At 38.4% G+C, this 25,759-nt stretch overlaps 1 protein-coding gene across 1 annotated transcript in view; it reads left to right on the top strand.

The window, feature by feature from the left end:
• Positions 1 to 25,759, top strand: part of Ints9 (integrator complex subunit 9) — an 88,013-nt gene that overhangs the window by 6,061 nt on the left and 56,193 nt on the right. The window contains exons 2-3 of the mRNA XM_005373781.2: positions 17,474 to 17,601; positions 23,922 to 23,982. Of these exons, the coding sequence (XP_005373838.1) occupies positions 17,474 to 17,601; positions 23,922 to 23,982 (189 nt within the window). The remainder of the gene's footprint in view (positions 1 to 17,473; positions 17,602 to 23,921; positions 23,983 to 25,759) is intronic.

Here is a 25,759-nt window from a genome sequence, read left to right as displayed (position 1 = left end):
ACACTTGCTTCAAACATAGCAGCACATTTGTTTTGTTACTGGTTTGTGCTAAGTATTCAAATCCCTCTGCCATTTGCTCTGGTGATCAGCAGCACGCATTTGACAAACAGCTCATAACACCTGGTAATACATAATGGCCAATGAACTCAGTAAAACCTAGCCCCTCCAAATGAAAAATTCCCTCTTGGCTTGCTAAGCATCAGTGGAGATTCAGGGATAAACCAGCTCCCAGTGCTCTATCAGTCATTTATTCACTCAACAAATCTTATTGAGCACCTCCTCTGTGCTTGACATTGCTCAAGGAACTGGGTATATTGCAGTGAACAAAACAGATTTATCTCTTGCCTGTTTGGAACATAAAGTTTAGTGAGTTTACTGTACAATTCAAATAATACAGTGAATGTCATGATGTAGAGATATTGTTGGGGGTATTCGCTCAAGTATTTTTGTAATATAATGGTAGAAAATGGATTTAACTGTATCCAACAATATGCCAGCTTTAAATTTTAAGATAACTGAGCTACATGTACTCCCGGGTACTTGGGAGGCGGAGGCAAAAGGATCACAAGTTCGAAGCTAGCCTGGGCAACTTAGCCTGATCCTGTCTGAAAATAAAAGACTGGGGGTATAGCTCAGTGGTATAGCAACTTGCTTAACATGCATGTGGCTAGGTTCAGTCCCCAGTAATGGCAGGGGGAGCGGGTTAACAGGTAAGGCCAAGTGCCCACTGAATTTCCACTGTACCAGTAGTGTGAGAAAACGTTTCCCCACCCTTGCCAACAATGCTGTTTGCTCTCACTATTTGTCTCACTAATGTAGCTTTATTTTTTCACTCTCCTCATACCCTCTCCATCTACTTTTGTCATAGATAGTCAAATGTACTCATAGTAGTGATTATGGATGTGGTGAATTTACCAGAAAAGGAAGTGAATTTCTTTGCTTGTAAGTATGGGGCTATAAGGAATCTTTAAAAGGAATTCTGTAAAAGACCTGTAGTGTTGCTTGGAAAATAGTGATGTGTGGAAGTGGAGTGGTAGAGGGTGGTAGAATTGTGGGATCGAGGAGCTGGCCAAGTCGGGTAAATAGCAGGGCAAATTCCCCCAGCAAAGGGCTGACTATTGAGATGAAGCTAGAAGTTGACTAAAAAAGGGATAGATGCCAGAATTTGCAGCGCACAAGAGAAAAGCCAGAATAGGAACAGAAAGGACAGGAACTGGGGGAGGGAATACTGTAGAAAAAGTAATTAAAAACCTCAAGGCCTTTAGTAATCAAGACTAAGAATTTATTCTGAGAAAAGATTTAAATTGCCTTTGACTGTATATTTGAGGTGCCTTAAAGTCCAAAAATACTTAAGTTTATTGAAAGAACAAGTGAATGAACTTCAGCTCTCTAAAGGATGGATAATCAGACAGATGATGTTCCAGAAAGAGATTCTTTAATAGGAATTGTAAAACTAATGTCTTTTACCCTTAAGTAGGTTTCTTTTTCATCACTCATGTTTATGAAGGGATAGGGCTTTATAAAATGTCTTGCGTAATCTCTTTCTCAGATTTGTGGCTTAAGCAAAGATGTTCTTTTCCTAAATATAGTACGTTTATAATTTTTTTCTGTTAAAATAAGGATAAGCATATTAGATATTCTAGTATAAGTCTTCCTTCTCATATTTTTTTTTCCAGCACATGGAAATAGAAGTATAAAGCTGTAGCTTTATAATGTAGAAGACATAGCTGGGCTTGGTGGCACATGCCTGTAATCTTACCACTTGGGAGGCTGAGGCAAGAGGATTGCCACAAATTCAAAGCTAACTTGAACTATATAGTGAGACCCTGTCTCAAGAAATGAAAACAAAAACAAAAAATAATGTAAAAGACAGCATTACTATGCTTATTTATTTATTTAATGATTCTCGGGATTGAACCCAGGACCTTTACACTGAGCTATATCCTTCCCCCAATTTTATATTTTGTTTTGAGACAGGGTTTCATTAAGATGCCCAGGCTAGACTCCAACTTAACAATCCTCCAACCTCAGCCTCCCAGAGTTCTGGGATTACAGACATGTACCACTCTGCCCAGCGTTTTCCCCTCTATAACTTTATTGAGTATAATTTATATACTGTAAAATGAGTGCATTTAAAGGGTCAATGCACTGAGTTTTAGTAAACTTGAAATTATACGAAAATTATCACATTCTAGCTTTAGAGCATTTCCATCTCCAAAACGATTTCTCCTGACCATTAGCATTCAATCTCCATTACTACCTCCAAGCCCAGGCAACCACTAATCTGCTTTCAGTTTCTGTAGATTTGCCCTTCCTGGTCTTCTCATATAAATTAATTCATAGGCTGTGCCTGGTATGTCCAACCCATGGCCCTACACAGCTAGCAGTATGGCTCCATGATATTGTAAACCATTAACATTAAGATGCGGTATTTTTCATGCTGGATTGTGCCTTGCTGGAGCATAGACTGGATAGGAAACAAGGGAGTGCTGTGTGGGGAAGGGCACAGTGTAGTGCTAACTCCACTTCTGGTGCCTGACACACATAGTCCAATTGAAACCTGCAGGAAACTTACATGTCTCAGATGCTGGGACAAAATACCGGCACTCACAGTTTAAAAGAGGAGAGGTTTATTTTGGCTCTGGCTCTAAGTCAGAAATGGCATGGTGGAAGGGCCTATTGGAGGAAAGCTGCTCATCCCATGGTGGCCAGGAAGCAGGGAGAAGGGAGAAGAAATAAGAATGCACCTTCCAGGTGACCAGCAGCCCACCTCCCACCTCCACCCAACAGCCTATTCAGCTGCTGAACTCGCTAGTAGATGAATCCAGTGATGAGAATAGCATCCCATGATCTAGTCACCTTCCAGAAGCCCCGGCTCTGAACCATGCGACTTTTGGGGGACATTCGAGGAGGTACAGAAGATAGAATCTAGGGCCTTTGCACAGATTTGCATCCCCAGCCCTTTTGTTTTTGTTTTTGTTTGGTTTTTTTGGAGACTAGGTCTCACTAAATTGCCCAAGTGAGCTTAAATTTGTAATTCTCCTGCCTCAGCCTCCCAGAATGCTAGAATTGCAGGCCTGTACCACCATGCCTGATAAAATCAATACCTGAACAGTGCCTGCCTGGCAAACATGAGGTTGTGAGTTCTATTCCCAGTACCCCCCCCCACACACACATCCATACCTTAAACATACAAAATCTAAGGAGAGAACTTAGTAATTTCTTTCCATGTGTCTTTGAGTTTAAGAGCAAGCAATGTCTTTTTCTTTACTTAAAACATGTTTTAATGTCTCTGAGTCATTTTGAACTCAGCATGGATAATAGCCATTTCCTGTTAAATGTGTAACTAAGTAACTTTATCTTCTTGTTACTGTACTAGAATCTTTCCCCATGTAGTTTATATATAAAACCCTATTTATTTCTTGCATTCTTAACCTAGCCCCATGTTGAATTTCATTTTTAGTAGGTTTTCCAGATGGGTTTTCTAGGAATATAACTTTACAGGTAATTTTCTCAAACTTAATTCTTTCTGTGGTATAATTGCCCTGGCTCAGGCATGCAGAACAGTTTAGAATAGGGGTGGTGGTGGAAGACATCTCTGTTCTATTTCTGGTGTGACTGAACATGCTCTTTGAACTCAAGCTGTCACTGTAATGCTTTTGGCTTGAAATTTTCATATATTTTAATTTACTGTTATAGCTAGCTGCTTTTTTGGTCCAAAATGTTGTAGTCATTAGTGCAGTGAGATTATTTTACATGGCCCAACAATAGGTTATTTTCTGAGAGGAAGATCTATTTCGGTTTGTTTGTCTTAGGCAGTTAATTATATCTTGTATGCCATTTCTAGTCTTTTGAGTAAACAATGGGTTTTATAACTTAAAGTCTTAGGTGGCACAAAGTAGACTCATGGAAGTAATAGAATTCTGTGACCTTAAAAGAAATTGCAAGGTTTCCTTGGGAAACAGAACAGCCAGAAATAGTTTCTCTGTGCTTCAGAGACAGGCCTGATAAAGCCAAGAAATATAAACAAATCAGTCTGTTAAAATAAACATAATTACCATACAACGCCCCCCCCCCCAAATCACTATAGAAATGAAGGGGCCCAGAGCTCTAGTTGGTGACTTGTTTATTTTTAAGGTTATTTAATTCAAGCTATGTAGATCAATAGGAAGGAGCCACTGATAAACAACATATGATAACTGTAACAGATAAAGAAAAGCAACAACAAAATTCCATTATTTGGTTATACAATTCAACAAATGATATTAAATGTTTGTCTTACACAAAACATCTTCAGTGCTATGCGATATCCTAAAGGTGAGTAAGACGTAGATCTTACTTATTACTAACTCACTGGTTAATAACCTAGAGACATAGCATTGTGGTGATAGACTATGATAAAGGTAAGGGGGATCACTAAGATTGGGGTGGTAAAAGATGAGTATGAAACTTTTTTCAACAAGTAAAGTCCCAGCTGGCCTTAAAAAGTGCTTTGGGGGAGGGGTGTAGCTCAGTGATAGAGCACTTGCCTAACGTGCATGAGACCCAGCACAATAAATAAAGGGACAAATAAATAGTTTTTGGTTGACAAATATGTCTGAATAAGAGAGTTTTGTCTTATTCATGGCAGGAGAGCTTCAAAAGGAGTTGGCAACTGAGGTATTGTTTCTGCAGTAGGAGGCAAGTGTGGCCTGTTTTGTTTTTTTTTGCTTTGTAGTGCTCTGCAGCAGTGTATACAAAGGTGGACCTGCTTCTGCCCCTTAGGATGCTCCTAATTTATTACTTGAAAATGTCAATATTTTCCTTATATGTGCCTTATGAACATCTGAAAGATTTGTATTTCGTTGGAACAGCAGATCTTTATAAGTGGGGCAGGGCCAGATTTGCTAAATATTTTAGGGGGGAAACCATAGAAAGTTAAAGTCAAGCCACCACTGCTGGGCTGTCACACAAGACTTAGTGGTTTGCCCAGTTTACAGTGCAAGAATTTTTTTTCAGGAAAGTTTCAAGAAAATGTATGAGTTTAAAGTAAGAAGTTTGAACACATAGAGCCAATAAATTCCTTTTGGAAATCTAGGACAATAGAAAGACCTATATTTTACACAGTGAAAAACTTTGGAATCTGAGATGGGAAAAAATATGACTTTACTGATTTTACAAAATATTTTGTAAAGAGCCATATAATCAAAAGAAGAATTAGTATAACATTGTGTGAACTCAGTCTCCTCTTGAATAGTTTGGTTTGTTTCCTTAGCCTACACAATGCTAGGGAGTGCATACTGTGTTCTTAGGCTTTTTGTACCCATCTAGTTAATTTGCTTAGTGTGAGTTCTCAAGTAGAATTGCTAGTTTGAAGACTGTGCAAACACATTTTAAATTATGATTCAATATTGTTTGTAAGAAGTGCCTTCTTCTGCTTTGGGATTGGTTTCTTTTGTTTTGTTTTTAGTTTTTAATTAATTTTTATATTCTTTACCAGTGGAGAGACTGAACATTTAATCTCGGTGTAGTTTTATTTTTGCATTTATTTCTACCAAATCTGTATTTTTATTTTATCTTTGCATATGTATTTTTATCTCTTTATATTTCATGCATTACTGGTTTGTGTTTTGCCCTGTTTTTGTTTTTTGTTTTTTTTTTTTTTGTTATTGGAATCTGTCTTGGTCATTTGTTAGAGCTCTTTATATATTAAGGACATCAATTTCTTGTCCTGGTTTTATAAATACTTTCTAATGTATCTTTTGTCTTGGTTGAAGTAGTCATGTAAAAGTTCTCAAAGTACATCAAATCTATTGGCATTTTCTCCCAGGAGCATAGCTTTAGGACTGTACTATAAAAACTCTAAGTGGGTATCGTGGAAATAATTTCTTTGTTCATATTCCATAACAAAGATTTTCAGAGAACTATTTCATCATGAACCATGACAAACTGAAGATCAAAATTTAACTACTCTTTCCAGTAATTTTTATTTTCCTTTTTCCCTTTACTAATCAGAGTTAATCAGTAAAGAAGCTGCTGCTTCAATTCTCTCCCAAGGTCTCTACTAAAAGTTCTGTTCTTTTTTTTTTTTTTTTTGGTTTTTCTCCGGTACCGGGAACCGAACTCACGACCTTGCGCTTGCCAGGCAGGCGCTTTTGCTGTTGAGCTAAATCCCCAGCCCCAAAAGTTCTGTTCTTTACTGACCCTTGACTTGAAAAGCTCTGTCTTAGTGACTTTTTACATTGCTGAGACAAAATACCCAATACCCAAAGTTAAAGGAGGAAAGGTTTATTTAGCTCACAGTTTGTGGAGATTTCAGTTCATAGTTGGCTAGCACCAAGGCAGGGTGGCATGACAGAGGGTCATTACAGAGGAAAAATAGTTCATGGGAAGCAGAAGGCAGCAAAGCAGCAAAGTAGTGAGGAAGCAAGCAGCAAGAAGCAAAGCAGCCCTCTTTCTGTCCCTTATATTATACCCAGGCTGCACACCCTTCAACAGGTACCACTCACACCCAGGAAGGGCCTTCCCATTATCCACACTCAGAATTATGCCAACCCAATCAGTGGACTAATTTAGTAATCACATACCCTTAATCCCAGCATCACTGATTCTAGATCTAGCCACCTCTGAAGGAGCTCCACCTATGACAGGATGAGGCTGTGAGGAAACATCTAGACACAACCCATAATAGGCTTTTCTAATCACTAAAACATTATCAGTAAGCTTGGTTATTGTCCTTAGGTAAATTTATGTGCCAAACCCAGAATGAGTTAAATGCTCAATAAATGATAGCTGTTTGTAGAAACTTTTTCTCTTAATCAAAAACTCTAAATTCATTTCTTGAAACTTTGAAGTCACTGATGGGGTTTTAGTTTTTCCTCTGATCTACTCAGAAGTGTATTCATTCAAAAGTTGAAATTAGCAACTCTTCTTGCTGATACGTATTATATCTGGGCATCTTGCCCCTAACTAGAACACTTTCATCTTTCTGGCTTATACTTGAATTAATATTAGACTAATGAGTTTCCTTCATTGGTCCTGATCCTTTGGTCACACGTTTTACCACTGAGTTAACTATTTTACTTCTTTCCTGCACTTTGTCATTCCTGCAAATTTTCAGCAGTGTATAAATTCATAAATTCCTTTGTCTTTAAATTTTGGATTGCCAATAGAAACTTCTGTGGGAATGATTACTTAGTGCAAAAGTAAAATCTGTTTAATGTAGTAGTCAAGCATATAGAAGTATCTAAAATAAAAAGAGTTCCAGTGTGGTCAGCTATCCTCTCCATCAAAATGACTACTTCGACTAGCTTGGTGTATGTCTTACTTTTTTAAACATGTATATAATTGTTTTGGGGGGGGCTATACAAACAAGTCACATACATAGTGAACTTTTTTCATCAACTATAATTACTTTTTCACATTTATCAAATGCTGGTGCCAGATAGCCAACAATGTTGGTTTCCAAGCCAACCCCAACCTATCTTCCTTCCTTCCTCACTCTTAATTGTTTACTATCAACATTCCCACCCTTCCTGTGCTTCTGCTGAGGAGATTTTGCTTTGTATGTCCTCCTGCTTTGCTACTAATTTTCATGGAATTGCAAGGCAGAGGATAAGCATGAGGAGCAGCCTGTAAATGTCAGTTACTTCCCAGCCACAGAGTGATTTTTCTGTGTTCATCATGCGTGCACTGGATTTTCTGCACAAAAGGAAAATTATCCCTCTGCTTTATCCAGCTGTGTAGTCCCGTGTGACAGTATGACTGGCACATTTAACAGCTCTTTGCCAGCTAGAATCACGATACAGTGTGGACAGAAGTGAAAAATTACCAAATAAAATTGAAATACATTTATGGAACTATCTGAATGTTAGAGGGGTTGGCCCAAAATTTTAGTGGGGGAACAGTTCCAAATTAGGCAGTTTGGCTAAGTAGAGACTAGTAACTCAGGATGGTGTGGAATAAGTCAGGGATTCTCAACAGATTGCACCCTAAATGTCTTCTGATGAGCCACAGTTACTGGTGGCAGTGAATGTTTTATACTTAGGTGTCTGGGCAAAGGACACTTCACAAGCTGGGGAAGAACTAAATTCCTCATTTTTAAAAGGTTTAAATTAGATGATCTAGTTTTCCCAGCGTATACATTGTATAATTTCTTACATTTTCAAAAAATCAGTTGTAAAAACACAGTGGCACAGACTGTTTAGACAACAGGTTATATAAAAGTCTAAGAGGTTTGGGTCAACCGAGTACATCAGTTGAGTGATGAGAAGTCTCTTCATTTGTCAGATGAGAAATTTGAGGCCCAAAGAATTTAGCATTTTGTTCATGCTTAATAATACGTCAGAGACAAAGTTTCAACGAATGCTTTATGCCTAGGTGAAAGGGGATATTGGATGCTATGGCATGGAGGCCAGAAATAAAAACTGATGCTGGCTTTTTAAGCCAAAGATAAATTTCCACTTTGGAACAGTTTGGTAGTTTCTTATAAAGTTAAACATATACTTACCATGTAACCCAGAACTTCCATTCTTAAATACTTACGGAGGGGAAATGAAACTGTATGCCCCTTTAAAAACCTATATGTAAATGTTTACAGCAGCTTGATTCATAATCATCAATAACTGGAAACAGCCCAAATGTCTGTAACATTGTAATAGATAAGCAAATTAGGGTATTTCCTTACAATGGAATACCTCTAAGCAGTTGACATTGAACACCAATACATGTAACAACCAGGATGAATCTTAAAAGTATTGTGCCAGTAGTGTGTGAGATTTCTGATTGCTCAGCATCCCTGTCTGTACTTGTTACTCTTTTTAATCAGAGTGCAGTGATATCTTACTATGATTTTGGTTTGCATTCCCAAGGATTAATGTTGAGCATCATCTCATTTGCTATCCATGTCTCCTCTTCAGTGTTTCAGTGTGTGCCTGGTCAAGTGTTTTGCTCACTGCTATTGCATTGTTTGTGCTTTTATTTTTTTATTTTTTTATTTTTTGGTTTTTTTTTTGTTTTTGTTTTTCTCCGGTACTGGGAACTGAACTCACGACCTTGCGCTTGCCAGGCAGGCGCTTTTGCCGCTGAGCTAAATCCCCAGCCCCTGTTTGTGCTTTTAGTAAGTTGTAAGAGGGTTGGTTTTTTTTTTTTCTGTATTCAAGTTTTCTGTCAGATAAATATCTTAAAAATACTTTCCAATTTGTGGGTGATCTCTCATTTTCCTAGGAGTATCTTTTTTTTTGAAGATCTCAATAAGTCTCTGAATTGCCCATCCTAGGCTCAAACTTGTAGACCTCCTGTCTCAGCTTCCCAGAGTGCTGGGGCTACAGGTATGTGCCACCACACCTGGCTAGGAGTCTCTTTTGAAGACCAAAGTTTTAAATTTTAATTAAGGCTGATTTATTAAATTTGTATGGTGCTTTGTGTGTCTGGGTCTAAGAAATCTTTGCCTTGTTCTTTTTGCATGTGGTTGTAGGAACTCTGCCTGATTCTGTGCACAAAGACTTTACTGATTAAAATTAAAGTGTAAAGGCTAATACTTGGGACTGGGGACGTAGCTCAGTGGGATAGTAGATGCTTAGCATACTTAAGGCCCTGGGTTGATTCCCCAGCAAAAACAAAGCTTATTCACTTACTGAGAAAATTTTAAATATGTTTAGAAGAACTTGTGTAAGTATGTGGATCTTTTTCAACTAAATTTTATGGAATCAGGGGCTGGGGATTTAGCTCAGTGGCAAAAGCGCCTGCCTGGCATGCGCAAGGTCATGAGTTCGGTTCCTGGTACCGGAGAAAAACCAAAAAAAAAAATTTAAAAAAAAAAAAAAATTTTATGGAATCAGATTTAGACCAGGTTATTTTAGATGAAAATTTAGCATTTGAAATGAAATGCACTGTAAGGGTCACATCAGATTTTTAAGACAGTGTAAGAAAGTAATATAAAATGTCTCTTTAATATTTTTATATTGATTATGTGTTGAAATGATATCGACATATTGAGTTAAAGAATTAAAATTAATTTCACCTGTTCCTTTTTATTTTTCTTTAATTTGGCCATTAGAAATTTTAAAATTATGTACATGGTGTGCAGTGTATTTTTATTAAACAGTGTTTTTCTAGACCTTCATTATTTTAGCTGTTCCATTTAGTTCTGTGATTCATTTTTGAGATCAAAATCCCCTTATCCAAATACTGTATTATTTTTTTAATGGAAGCTAGAAGTCTGATGAGCATAAATAACCCTGAAACTAAGTAAGGCAATTTGTAGTTTTATCATTAGGAAATACCGTATTTTAAAAGTGTTAAAATATGCAAGAGTATAATATCCCCGGTGTATGGAAATGACTGTCTTGACTGATTGAATATACTCCCTTCTTTGTCTATTCTAAGCTCTATTCTCTGTAGCAGGAATTAGATAGCACCATAGCAGGAATATAGTATTAGGGAGAACTTAGAGCAGATGATTAGGAAACTCTGTTACTTTCATTTCAGAGATTCTGAATTTTTCTCTTTTTTTGAAGTTTTTTTCTAACCACCCTCTCCACATTAAATATTTTGCTGTGATACTTTTTCTTATTCCTGTGATACTTTTTCTTATTCCTCATATGTCAGTGGAAACACTTAGAACTTGTGGTCCAAGTACAAGTTAGGTCTGTCACTAGCTTTGTGATCTTAGCTAGCTCTTCATCATTAAGATGGTATCAATAATATTGACTTAATTCAGTTGTTTGAAGGGATGAAATTAAGGGATATGAAACTTTCAGTTCCTATTCTTTTTTCTTTTCTTTTTTTTTTTTTCTTTTATTGAACCCAAGGACCATGCTGAGCTATATGCCCAGGCCTATTGGCCCCATCTCCCTTCACTAATCCTGTGCATACCTTTTTTAACATTTTGAGACAGGGTCTCTATAAATTACCCAGGTTGGCCTGGAACTTGCAGTTCTCCTGTCTCAGCCTCCTAAGGTTAATACCTCAGCTGGTATTACAGGTATATGCCACCATGCCTAGCTCAGTTCCTATTCTTTCTAAGCTAGGATCTACTTTTATTTTTAGAATTCTTTTCCAGTGTTGTAGTAGTTGCTTTCCTGTCACTGGGACAAAATACCTGACAACCACAATGTGAAAGAAGAGAGGTTTATTTTGGCTTCCAAGTTTTGAGGGATCAATGTGTAGTTGGCTGGCTCCAAGATGGAAACATGGTGGAAGAATGCTGCCCAGCCCCATGGCAGCCAGGAAGCAGAAGGAGAAAGAAGGAGCCTGAGACAAGAATACCCCCTTCTAGCTCATGCCCCCAGAAAGCCACCCTTTCTACAAACTGCACCTCTGAACACAAGACTTTTGGGTAACATTTTAAATGTAAACCGTAACATTCCACCCATGTGCATTTCACAATGTAAGATGTGTTTACTCCATCTCTAATAGATGCAAAGGCCGTAACAGTTTCAGCATTGCCAAAAAGCCTAAGTACAAAGTCTCCTCTGAGACTTAAGGTAAACTCTTACCTGTGAGCCCCTTTAAAAGTTAAAAAGAAAGTTAAACGCTTCCAGTGTACAATGGTACGAGAAAACATTCTTCCAAAAGGGAGAAACAAGGGAATAGAAGGGAATCATACCAAAGCCATACCAGCAGAACATACATTAATTCTTATAGTTCCATATCGGATATCCAAGGCACCAGTGGTGAAATGTGAGTTCCAAAGGGCTTGAGCAATCTTATCCTATGACCTTGCAGGTTGCAGTCCACATGGCCTCTCTCGGGCTAATTTCACTCACTTCCTGTGGCTTTCCTTAGTAGATAATCCACATTCCTGGCATTTCCAAATTCCTAGAGTCTCTATTGGTCCTTCACCTTCACTCACAGCTTCACTGCCCTCTTGGGCACATTACTTGGTCTTCCAGGCCTTCTTCTGAAATCTAGTTGGAAGACTCTATGACCCCACAACACTTGGGTTATGTATGCCTGAAAAACTAGTACCACACGGATGATGCCAAGGTTCCCCACCAGTGAGAGCAGTAGCCTGGCCCCCTTGGACCATGGCTACAGAGACTGCTGAATGCCTGCATGGCTAAGCTTGAGGAGAAACTTCACTCAGTAGCACTGAAAGAGCAATACATCCTGAGACTCCCTTTTCAAAGCAAAGTCTTTCAAAGAAATTACCCTTTTACATACTTCAGCCTGTAATGAGTGGTGTCTGCCACTTCTAAAAATGCACTTAAGTCATCTTTCCTATTGTCCCCATACAAAGTAATCGGCTTCTTTTTAGTGGTGCTGATTTCTTCAGCACCCACATCTACCTTTGCCCCAACTTTACATGTAGTTCCTTTGGAGCCAAAATGTAAGTTTTTCAATTTTTTTTCCTCTGCCTTTTGCCCCAACTTATCCACGTCATAGACTAAATGTCAGGCTATTTTGAAATTTTCTCCTCCAGATTAGTCATCCACCCTTAATCTTCATCTTTTATAAATTCTCAGGACATGAGCAAAATGTAGATAACTTTTCTGCTAAAAGTGTAACACACATGCCTTCTAGTCCAGCTACAAGTGGAATCCTTGTTGCCAACTGAAACCTCCTGGTCCTGGCCTTTACTATCTGCATTCTTGTCATCATTCTGATCTTCTGAGCTCTAAGTAGAATCACCCGTCAAACTTAGAATCACCCATCAAGCTCTGTTTATAGCATTCTTGTGCTTCTTCATTTGTCAACCTTTCTAAACTCCACCAACAAACTAGATCCAGAGGCTTTTAAACCACATGGTACAATCACAGCAATGACCCCACTGTCAGTACCAGCTTCCTGTATTAGTTACTTTCTCATCACTAGGACAAAATATCTGACATCTGCAACTTACAGGAGGAGTCATTTTGACTTATGGTTTTAGAGTGTTCAGTCCATGGTTGGCTGGCTTCAAGGCAGAAGCAGTATAGTAAAAGGGCCTGAACCCATGGCATCCAAGAAGCAAGGGAGAAGGGAGGAGCTGGGGATAAGTATGTACCCTTCCTAGTCACATCCTCAGTGATCTGCCATCTCCAACCCATACTACCTATGAACATGAGACCTTGGGGGTTGTTTCTAGGTCTAAACCAGAATAAGTGTCAATATTGATAAGTATTTTCATGAGTCTGTATATTTTATAAATATAGTTAACATATTAATATTCCTTTGTTAGATAATTTTTAATATCTCATAGGGTTTGTGTGTGTGTGTGTGTGTGTGTCTGTCTGTCTGTCTGTCTGAGGATTGAATCCAGAGTCCTTCACAGTGATGTACATCCCTAGCCCTTCTTTGTTTTTATTTTTCAGACAACTTATCACTGAAAGTTACCCAGGTGAGGCTCAAACTTGTGATCTTTCTGCATCAGAGTATTAGGATTACAGGTGTGCACCACTACACCCAACTTGAAGTTTTTTTCATAGAATCATAAAACCTTGTTGAGTCTTGTTAGGGAATTGTTTTACCAAATTCTGTAACACTAGAAAGCATCAAGAAGTTTTGTAGTGGTGGTTTTTTGTTTTTTGGATTTTTTTTTTTTTTTTACTTTTTTGAGAGAGGGTCTCACCTTGCAGTTAATGTTGGTCTTAAACTCACTAAGTAGCCTCAATCTTATGGTAGTCCTGCCTCAGCCTCCCAAGTTCTGGGGTTACAGGTGTGAACGACCGCAACTGGCATCATTTTTATTTTGAAATAGGGTCTCACAAAGTCATTAAATGGCTCAACCTGGAATAAAACCTGTGATCCTCTTGCCTTAGCCTCCCAGAGTGCTAAGATAACAGACATGCACTACCTGGCCTGGGTATTATTTATTCTTGTTAGTAATAAATAGCATAGTTAGAAATGCATATTTCAAAACTAGTAAGCAGAAACTCCAGTGAAACGATCAGTTGAAAAAAATCTTTTCATGTAGTTATTAGGTCAGGAAGGAAGCCTATCCTTAAAAGGAGCTTGGTCCCATGCTTTGAGTGTGTCAGAAGTCTGATTTGTATATCCCCTTATATGTTAAGGCTAAGAAGTCAACATAGAAATTGGTCTCAAAATGGTAACATTTGGGATGGGAACTCCCCTAGCCCATTTATCGTAGAATTTCCATAGATAAAACCCCACCAAAGATGAATTCACTATCCACAATTTTAAAACAACAGTAAATAATCAAGGGGCTGGGGATTTAGCTCAGCGGCACAGCGCCTGCCTGGCAAGCAGAAGGTCGTGAGTTTGGTTCCTGGTACCGGAAAACAAACAAACAAACAAACAAAAAAGAGACTCCAGAGTTAACATATGGCTGGGCATGGTGGCACATGCTTATAATGCCAGCACTTGGGCAGCTGAGGCAGAAGGATCACCACAAATTTGAGGCCAGCCTAGACTACATAGTGAATGCAAGGCCAGCCTAATCTACATAGCCAAGTCCTACTCAAAAATAAATAAATAAAATTAATATGTGAAAATGATTAAAGGGATATGTAAAGGGACCAAATCTCTGAAGATAACAAGACAGCACACTCACAAAGGAAGGAGAATTTTTAGAAATGAAAGACGTGGTCCTTGAAAAAGGAATTTCAGATCAGATCCAGTGGCACATGCCTATCATCCCAGCTACTCGAGAGGCAGAAGGATAGTTTGAGCCAAGAGATCAAGGCCAGCCTCGAAAACATAGTAAGACCCTGTCTCTTGAAAAATAAAAGGAAAGATAAGAAAATTTCTGCCAGGCATGGTGGCACATGCCTGTAATCCCAGCATTTGGGAGGCTGAGGCAGGAGGATTGTTATGAGTTTGAGACCAGCCTGGGCTACAAAGTAAGCTCAAGGCCAGCCTGAACTGCATAGTAAGACCCTGTCTCTAAAAAAAAAAAAGAGAAAGAGAAAAAAAGATAAGAAAATTTCATCATCAGTTTAATCTCCATAGATTGCTAGCAGATTTGATACCACTAAACAAAGAATTAGCAAAGTGTATGATAAATCTAAGCAAAATACCCTAAATGGACTGTATAGAGCTAAAATCTAAATTATGAGAGGATAATTTAGTTGAGAGGGTAGGAGAGTGAAAGACAATATTACAACATTCATTTAATAGGTATTCGTGAAGTAGAAGGTACAAATGGGAGAGAGACAGTATTTAGAGGGACAGTCGCTGATAGTTCATTTTAAACAGTCTTGAGAAAAACAAGAATCTTCATATGTTAGAAACGTAAACCAAAAATATTTTACCTGATTCTAGGATATACACAGATGTCTTAAGATACTAGTAAATGCCACTGTGGAATGTAAATTACTCCCCCAGACTTAGGTGACCTCTTCTGCCTCTCAATGATAGTATAATGAAAGCAACTAAAAATGAACACATACAACTCTGATACATTCTAGTCTTATGTCTCACAGATGAAGAAACTGAGTCTTTGCAAAATCACGCATTAATAATGAATGTAACAGAGATTTAAGATCAGGTAATCTTACTCCAAACCCCAGATTTTTATAACTTTATCAAACTGCCTCTCAAAACTAAATCTGTTTATCAGATAAGTGACTTTCCTTAGTTAGGGCCATTTAGTTACCTCTAGATAGTTATTGCATCATGGTGAGATTGTAGATAGTTTTGAATGTAATGTATGAACAGTGGAACAGATCTGATATATTACCAACAGTGTTGTAAATAGGTACAGCCTCTTTTGGAAAGCATTTTGGCAGCAGATTTCAAGAGCCGTAAAATGCTCATATTTTTTGACCTAGTTAATGCTACTTCTGGGAATCCTCTAAAGAAATAGTCCAATATGGAAAAAACCTCAGCACTAAAGTGATGAGCACAGTAGTGCTATTGTACAGCAATGGAGGCAACCTGAATGTTCAACAATAAGGCAATGACTGAATAAAAAAACAGTGGACTGTTAATTTAGCTAAAAATATGATATGTGATGTAACATAGGTGAGAAAAACACTGTCATGAGTTTTAAAAGCAGCATACAAAATTATATGTATATAAAATTAATCTATTACAAAAATGAAATATAAAAATAAGTGGGCTGCTATGATTATAACTTCACTATTTCCACTAGTTTTTAAGCTTTTCATAATGTAGACTTATTTCTAGTTTTAAAATTAAAGTCACGTGATAAGATTTTGTACGTTAGCCTTACAGCACTCACTAGATGTTAGGCTGCCTGTTGAGAGGAGGCAGCGAATTAGACTTAGCACGCTATTGGAGGCGACCAGGCAATCTCTTGGTACCTCTTTTACAGGTTGCGTGAACCAGGTAGTCACTATACCTGTGTGCCTTTCCAGACCATGAGTTACAGATTTTGGCTTGGTAAAATAATAATTCTCCTACATTAACTTTGAAGAAAGAAGCTTGCAAAGCCCCCGTAGATTCTTGGCTCTTGACCTTATCATTTTTAGAACATGCAGTTTAAAAGAAATTATCAGTTTTTGTAATGTCCTCTAGAGAAGAGTAGAAAATCCATCCCATGCACAGAAAGAACCAACAGAGCAACAAATGTCTGAAGACTTGGCCAAGCAATGGAGTTAGATGATATTGCAGCAATACTCTGTCTTGTCCTGTCCTACTTATAGCAAAAAGAAACAGTGGACCTGTTGAGGGACTAAGAACACTGATCATTCCATTTTCTGGGCTTTGTAGTTTAAGGGAGTTGTCTACGGAATGACTTACAAGTATGTGTGGTAGGGGGTGTCTTAGCCTTTTTTTCCAGAGTAGCAGTAGAATTACTAAAGATGACAGGGTGCCTCACATATGGAAAATTTTCAGTGTGGCATCTCTGTCATCCCCGATACATTGAGGAGGACATGAGAAATGTTGCAGGTCAGTGTATTGTTTTGCCTCAACATTCCCCTTTTGTACCCCCTTGGAGATTGTGCCTTTGGACTTCTAAGACCTACTAGCACAAACAGGAGACTCCCGATCGGTTGGCAACAAGACATGCTACCGTCATGCTTAGTATGTGCACATCAGGGAACTCACTCATCCCTTTGAGCCATTTCACTGACAAGGCTGAGCCATAAACCTTTACTTGTGCTATTGGTTAACCTTTTCAAGCATTTCCTCTGTGCAGAAAGTCAAAAGAGTCACAGTCTCTTTTGACTTATTTACAAAAGAGAGAAACCAAACCTAGGACACAATTTGAGGATTCCGCTTAGAGCTTCATTGACTGCCATAGATTCAGGCAGTGCAAGTATTTACATGCTGCTGGGATAGTAGGAGTTTGGAACTGTCTTGTAAAAGCAGAGTAGATAGCCAAAGCCTTGAAGCTTTCTATTTTGAACAACTGTGGCCCCTCTAAAATTAACATATAACTTGGTGTCCTACAGAAAGCCAGGTGTGCTGAGACTTCTGAATATTTTGCACTAAGGGAAGTAGCACCCAAGGGAGTTGCATAGGAAGTTAGCTGGACTTACACGCTATTTTTGGGAGAAAAGATCATCAGTTTTACATAGTTTGCTTTACTTCTTGAGCATTTTCTGTAATTGATTACTGATAAAGGTGATTTAATTTTTTTCAGTATTGCCTATCAGGGCACCCAACCTTACCATGCAACATCCTCAAGTTCAAATCAACCACCATTATGCTGGATTGTGGGCTGGACATGACTTCTACCCTCAACTTCCTCCCTTTGCCACTTGTCCAAAGGTAAGTGTTGATGCCTCCTGAGGAGTGAGATTTAGTTTGCTGAGAATGGTGCCATTAACACAAAAGTTACAGTCCTTGTATGTTGTCCCATAAGTTTGCTTTGTCCCCTTAAAAACGTTCTTTATCAAAATAATTTTCTTTAGCTGTGTTGGTAGAAAGTATTCTATTGATTTATTGATTGACTTCTTTATTCTAACTTCTGAGCTTCTGTAAAATGTTCCTGCAACTACTTAGTGCAGCTGAGGTCATGTATATTTCATGTGTCTCGGTAGTTCATAAGAACTAATAAATGGCCAGCTGATGAGCTCAAGAGTAGAATTTTAGGATCACTTAACTGTCTTTGCAAGGACTTGCCATCATAGTCTGACATTTCTTTTCAATAGGTATCTGGCGTTATTTTCATATTTGTCAACCTTAGAGCTCATAGAACCATACATGTAGCCCAAGTTCATCTGTTAAAGTCTAGATAGATTGCCTTGGGCCTACAGTTAGCACTGTTGATGCTTAACTAAGATTTTGTTGTAGGAAATCGATTTCCCAGCTCGGTCCTGCTTAGAAGCAGGAGTTTATAAGAAAAGGGGCTAAGTTTTAGAAATAAGTGTACTCACAGGAGCAAAAACCACATAAAGTGAGGAAATGGAAGGAAGAACTATCTAAAGCAGATTGAAGAGCTTAAAAGCCTAGCAAGCTGAGTAAACCAGTCATTCCTGAAGACATCTGAGTGCAGTGATTATTCACAGTGATAACCCCGTGAACCATCCAGAAAAAATTATAATCAATCATTGATTTTTCTGTGCTACAGGATACAATAAAGTGGTGCGGTGATAAGGTCAGAGATAATTCCAGATTACATTTTATGCAGAGCTGATGGCATTCAGTTATGATCACACCCAGCACTTAGAAATACATTTACCATCCACAGGTATTAGTCAACAGGGGGAAAAAGGGTGGTATTTAACATGACTGACAGATTATTACTTATTAAAATAGCCTGATATTATTTTCTATTTCCCCACAAAGAGCAAATTACTTATTCATTTGGTGTTTATTAATAATCTACCCTGTGCTGGACAAGAGATACTAGTATTAATAAAACTGCTTTCTTGCCTTCATAAAACTTGTCTTTCAAGGGGAGAAAGACAATATACAGCTGAAGAATTAACTGTGCTTGCGATAATTACTTCAAAAAATAAGATAGAGGATAGTATGTGCATTTCCAGAGAGGACCAGTCTGCTCTGTGGGGTCATGAATTTCCTGGGTGATCAGAAAGTGGAATTGGGGGCTAGAGATGTGGCTCAGTGATAGAGCGCTTACCTAGCATGTATCAGGCCCCGGGTTCTGTCCCTGACACTGCAAGGAAAGAAGAGAAAAGTGGAATTGATCAGACAATCCCTGCTGCATGTTTTCCTCTTACTGTTCATTCTTTTCATTCTTTTGTCCTCACAACCCTGCCTCAGCAGTGGATCTACTTCTGCTGTCTCCTCTCTTGCAGTTCTTTGACTCTCAGAGAGAAGTTAACTAGTGCCATGGTTGACAATTCATGTAGTTCCTTAAAAAATGTCTTCCTGAGCTCAGGCCAGAAACCGTGGAGATGTTCTTGTTCCAGTTAGTTTCATCTGTCCCTCCTCATTCCCTCCTCCTGCTTTAGTTGTCTCCATTGCACTTGTTACTACACTCTATGTACATATTTAATCTATTGTCTTTCTTTTCCACAAAAGTTATTTCCTAAGGGTGGGGATTTTGTTTGTCCTCCACTGTATTCCCAGAACCTAAGACAGTTCTTGCCATATAGTAAATGTTTGCTGTGTGAATGAATGGTTTTATCCTCTCTAGATCCCATCTGTCCTCTCATTGTTAAAATTCATCAATTTATTATTCAATTATTTATCTTCCTTTTTCATCGTGACAGTCTTTTCCATTTAAGTATGGTCAGTCACACCTAACCTAATTTTTTTATTTTTGTGGTACTAGGGATTGAACACAGGGCCTTCTCATCTAGGTACATTACCAGCCTTTTTTTTGTTTTTGTTGTTTTTCATGTTGAGACAGGATTTCACTAAGTTACCTGAATTTCCCAGGGTAACCTTAAATTTGTAATCTTCCTGCCTCAGCCTCCAAGAGTACTGGATTACAGGTGTGCCCCACATAGCCTGGCTTGACTTAAAATTTAAGGCAAAATTTTTACCTTTTCAACTCCACTTTCCTCTTCAACAGTCTTTACTCTGCCCACACCACTGCACAACAGCCTTCACTAAAGGCACAAATTGGACATCCAGCAGCACTGGCCTCCACATTAATGCATCCCTGCTGCCTTTTACTTTTCTGACTTCCTTTTCTGTGTTTTGGAGACTCCTCTTCCTCGTAACTGGCCATCATGTACTATACTGGGATTCTTCAGTGTTTAGTGCTTGGTTGTCATAAACTCTACCAAGGAAACTGAACAAGTCCTCAGGGCTTCAGTGACCCTTCCAAACAATAACTTAGCAGTGTGTGTCTTTAGATAACCTCTTCTCACTCCAGATTCATGTGCTCTGATAAGTTTCTCTCCTTGGATATGCCTTTGTTTGATAGCACCTCAAAAGTCAACATGTCCTCAAGTAAATTCATGATCAGACTCGTTCTAGAAAAGAACATACTCTCTTAGACTTGGTTTTCCCCAAGTGCCCTATCTTAGTGAGTGGTATTCTGTTATAAAAGCCAAAACACCAGAAGTTAACATGGATACACCTCTCTTTGTCACTCTCCATCTCCAATCTCTCATTAAGTTTTGTCATTTTTACCTCCTGTATAGTTGAAGAACCCAGACACATCTCTTCAGTGTTCCTGCAGTCATGATTGCCTTTTGTAGAGGCTGCGGAAGCCTCCTAAGCAGACTTTTCTAGTTTGACCGTGCCTGTCTTGAGCCAGAGTCATCTTTTGGTATAACTTTTTATTTGGAGATCTTACAGATTTTCAGGAAATTGGTGAAAATAGCACAAACAACTCCTAATTGCTCTTACCAATTGCTAGCATTTTAACACATTTGTATTATGATTTTATATGTATGCATATTATTTTTTCTGACCCATTTAGGAGTAAGATGCAGACATGATGATCCTTGAACCTTAACTTACTATTTGAGTACATATTTCCTAGGAGCAAGGATGTTCTCTTACCTGTGATACGATGAACAAAATCCAGAAATTTAATTGTTGTATGCCAGTATTGTATGATTTATTCATATTTCCAACTGGAAATATGACTATGAAGAAAAAAGAAGAAAAAAATTTCTGGCCCAGGATCACATTTTAGATCACACACTGCATTTAGTTATCATGTTTTGGGGCTCCCTTGATTTGGAAGAGTTTCTCAGCCTTTTTTTTAAGGCCTTGACATTTTTAGGAGTACAAGCCAATTATTTTACATAATATTGTTTAATTGGAATGTGTCTGTTTCTTCATGAGTGGATTGAGATTATTATTTTTAGTAGAAATCTAATCTTACCTCTCATTTAAAATCTCTCTGGTTTTTCATTGCTCTTAGGAGACACCAAACTCACCTTGATATATTAGGGTGATGCCTGCCACTCTGGTGTCATCTTTTTGTTCTACCTCTTGCTCTTTGTTTCCTGCCTCAGAGCCCACACACACGTTGTTCCAGCAGGCTGGAAGGCTCTTCTCTTCCTTTTTCATCCTGCCTTCCTCAGCCTGCTTAGCAGGAGCTCGTCTCTTAGAGCTTTTAAGATAGCAATTCCTGTTAACAGAAGGGTGTGGAAGAGGTGCCACTCTAGTTGGATGAGGGATTGGAGGAGAGTGTATAGGACTCTCCTTGAAGTTTTATTTGAACAACCTTTACTAATAGCTGGCCCTGCCTAAGACCGATGAAAATGACAGGAGGAAATCACTGGACCTGGCAGTATCTTCTTTCTCTTTGTTCTTCATACCTTGCCCCTTTGAGCAAGTTTCCTCTGGGTTTTGTGGGTTTTTTTGTTTTGTTTTTTTCCGGTACCGAGAATTAAACTCACGACCTCGCACTTGCCAGGCAGGCGCTGTGCCGCTGAGCTAAATCCCCAGCCCCTGAGCAAGTTTCCTCTGGACTCTGCTGTGTCCAGCTCTCAGCTCAGTTGTATCCTCAGAAGGGTTTTTTTCTTTTCTCCCAGTACTGGGGCTTGAACTCAGGGCCTTGCGCAGCCTTGGCAGGAGCGCTACCTCTGAGTTATATTCCCCAGACATCGCCAAGGAAGTCTTCAATGCTGTCTAGGTTGGTCCCTCCTTACCTTCTGTGGTACAGTACTTACACCAAGTAATGAGGCTCTCTGATGTCCTCCTCAGGAGGACAGGTACATTTTGCTCACCAGTGCAGCACCAGCAGTTAGCCAAGTGCTGGACACAGTAAAGATTCCTAAGTGAGTAATATTTAACATCTCTTTACCTGTTTAACACTATACCAAGTAATGAGGCTCTCTGATGTGTTCTTTTTTGGGAAAGACCTTCTTCATGTTCACCTCTTGACTCCTATTCACTGCTCTACTGCCGCACTGGAAACTATCAGAAATGCCTCTTATTTTATTCTATTGTAGTTGCTGTGTACTCTCTCCTTATATTAGGTTACAACTCCTAAAACACAGATGGTTCTTTTACTGTCACCTCAGCACTTTGCTCATAGTAACTAACTTTGGTAAATATTTTTTAAATGAGTGAACAAGTATAGTGGAAAGCATAAAGACCCAGGCATGGTGACACATACCTAGAATTCTGGCACTACGGCAAGCTGAGGCAGGAGGATCATGGGCTTGAGCCCAGCCTGGGCAACTTAGTGACTTAGTGAGACTGTCCCAAATGAGAAACAAAAAAAGGATGTAGCTCACCACTCCCTGTGGTCAATCCCCAGCCCTTTAAAAGTTTGAGGAAAAGAGAAATTGCACTGGAAGTCATAGATTGGAATTAATTCACTAGAATTCCAGTAACTTTTCATGGGATTACAAATGTAAACTTCCTGGGCTATGACAAGAACTGGGAAGGGCTCTGTATAGAGTTATTTTCTGGTAACCAACATACTGTTTCTAATCATTTGTTGAAGACATCTAATGCGTCAGTCAACCAGTTCGTATATCCTAGTGGGGAAGAGACAGTGCACGTCCTCAGTCCAGTGCTCTTTGTGAAGGGAGTAGATATTTACAGCCTTGTTTTAGAGAGTTAGCATGCATGAAATGAGAATGGCGTCCACATCGTCGTCATTACGTTGTTATTAGAGTGCCTGCTTTTAAAATTTGATCTGATAATAAATACGTTTTTTAAGAAGTAAGACATTTGCAAGTAAAGGCATCTGTGACTATGAAACAAGATGGGAATTAATGGAATATTTTGATGAGAGGTTAGAGCAGAGAACTCTTGAGTTTAAAAAAAAGGAAGTTTATCAGGTATAATTTTTACCAACCAATTTTGATTCTTACAGTAGTGCTTTTCATTCTCAAGTATGAAATTCAAAATTCTCATCTTTGGATTGATAAAGCAAAACACAAACATTAAATTTAGTTAAAGAACATGTAGGCATTCATTGTATTCTTCGCTTATTGGCCCTTTTTTCATTTACCAATATATTGTTCTTTCTTCTAAATTATTGGCATTTTCAGCTTCCAGTATGTTTCTTCTCATCACAAATAGTACACAGTTAAGTCCCAAGATCATTACAAATAAATGATTTTTTAATGCAAGGTTTTAATTTCACCTTCTAGAAACTATTCACCTGGAGAGACTGTCATTTTGTAGCACTTGTGAAAACTAGCTTCATTTCCCATAATTGGAAACTCAAGCCTCCGGTGACGCATGAGTGATGCACTTGTCAGTGTTGACTCCGGAATGTGGTTTGAGGAGAACTCAGGTGTCCATATTCAGCGGTAAAGTGCTCTTATCCCAGCACCGAACCGAGTCTGCCTCCTTGCGTGCACAGTGGTGCCACCCGTTCTGCCTTCCGCTCAGCCGTGTTGTCAAACACAGATAAAGCTGGGGCAGTGATTGGAAGACACTAAAACACCTAATGTCTTGTTTATCTTTTTTCTTTCTTATTCCACATAAGCATTCTTCTCATTTTATTAATTTTGTGCTAAACTATTTGACCTTCAAATATTCTGTAGCCACATAATTGATAAGTTCAATACATGGTTATTTTTCTTTTCTTTTCTTTTCTTTTTTTTTTAATTTTTTTTTTTTTGGTGGTTATTTTGGGTAAGCATCACTGCCAGTAATTTCAAACTGTTTTCAACTTTATGGAGACAGTACAGTCACCATGAAATCACTGAGGATTATAATCTATTTAGGATAATTTAATTTTTGTTTTGCAGTCCCAGGCTGTGTAATCTTCCTGGCTGGTCCCTGAAGGATGGAAATGCTTTCTTAGACAAGGTAATGTCCAAGATGAAAAACTGAAGCCTGTCTACACCCAGTGGAAGCCATTTTGTCCTACCAGAGCCACCCTGTAGTAATGTGACTCATGAGCTCATGGTTTGGTTTTTTTTTTAATGTATATTCTCCTGGTTGGTAGGGGAATAGCAACACTCATGCTAGGGTGTTCAGTCCTTGATAATTATTGTTCTTGAGCACCTTTTTAGGGAATCTCAATGTTCGGTTTCAGATCAAATTTGTGCCTGTGAGAAATCTAAATGCTTCTGCTGCAAATACTTTTTATTGTAAAAGAAAGCAGTACTTTCTAGAATTGTAGTTAGTTTCAAAGGTGATACTTTTTTTTTTGATACTTTTTAAAGAGCTCAGTCAACTTACTGAGACCAAAGCTGCAATAATATCAAAATGGTAATCCATTCAGTCTTTTTAATAAAAAGATCAGAGGTAAGGGAAGGTTAAATACTGTAAAGCTTCTGCATGCCACTTCTTGGCCCTCTAAATCATTCTTCCTCTCCTAATTTCACAATTGGAAAACTGAATGAGTTTAAAGATTCTTAACATGATTCATCTGAATAATACATTTCCTTCTTGTAAGAGATATTGTTAAATAAAGAGGTGCTTTTTTCAGAATTAATTCCTGTAACTGCACCCCAACATCAAGTATAAGCCAAATGCATAATTTGAAACCAGATTGCTCTCATAGCTAACTGTAAAATTATGTGACATTCAGGAAACTGCACCTGATTTCATCCTGTGTCTCTTGCTGGCTATAAATCATTGTTCCCTGAGAAAGACGCTGAAGCATCCCATTACCAGTGCATTGTGAGGGAAATGACTTGCATGTGTATGTGGGAGTGGTGAATAAAATACAGTGACATTGTGAGTGTTTGGAATGGCAAATATGCTTCTGCAGGCCAGGAAGGATGAGTGCCTCAGAGGAGACTTTATCATGTCATGCCCTGATCCATAGCAATATGGAGAAAGATTACATAGCCAATCTGAAACCAGGCAAAGCTTTGAAATTTCCCATGATTTGTCTTTAATCATTTTTTAACCTTATCCTAAGGGAGTTGGGAGTTTTTTTCCCGTTAAACATAATTGCTCATTTGTTTTTAGCTGCCAAGTACTGGACATTGTAATTAAGAACTGTTTTTAGCAGGCATAGTGGTGCACACCTATAGTCCCAGTACTTAACTCAAGAGGCTGAGGCAGAAAGATCACCATGAGTTTGAGGCCAACCTGGGCTACATAGTGAATTCAAGGTCAGCCTGGAGTATATAGTGAAACACTGTCTGGGGATACAAAAGAAAAGAAAGAAAACATAGACACGATTTTCAGTATCTTTTTGGCTTAGCCTTCTCCTTAGTTAAACAGTACTCAGATAAAGGGAGGAATGCAGGTGTACAGTATACAAGGGACAGAAGTATCCTATCAAAGCTCTCATCTGGGACTTGTAAAATTTAAAAAGACAATAATGTGCCCAATGCCCTATTTTCATATACAGGCTGAGAGGAAAATAATCATTCAGACTGTATAAATTTAGATACATGTATATGGGAATATATGGAAATATATATTAAGTGAATAATCAAAATATGATAGAAGAAAATTATAACAGTATTTTCCCCTTCTGGAAAGAGCCAAGGATATTGTCAATCAGATTCTGACTGATTTTGCTATAAAGTCATAGATAGCTTTAACATGGACAATAGAAAAGACTAGACTTGTTTCATGGCCTTCCTGAGGCATTGTAGCAGACCCTGTTGGTGGCCACCCATAT

Source organism: Chinchilla lanigera, unplaced genomic scaffold, assembly GCF_000276665.1.
Source record: "Chinchilla lanigera isolate Chin_1 unplaced genomic scaffold, ChiLan1.0 scaffold00002, whole genome shotgun sequence".
Classification (NCBI taxonomy): domain Eukaryota; kingdom Metazoa; phylum Chordata; class Mammalia; order Rodentia; family Chinchillidae; genus Chinchilla; species Chinchilla lanigera.
This window is presented reverse-complemented; position numbering and strand designations above follow the sequence as displayed.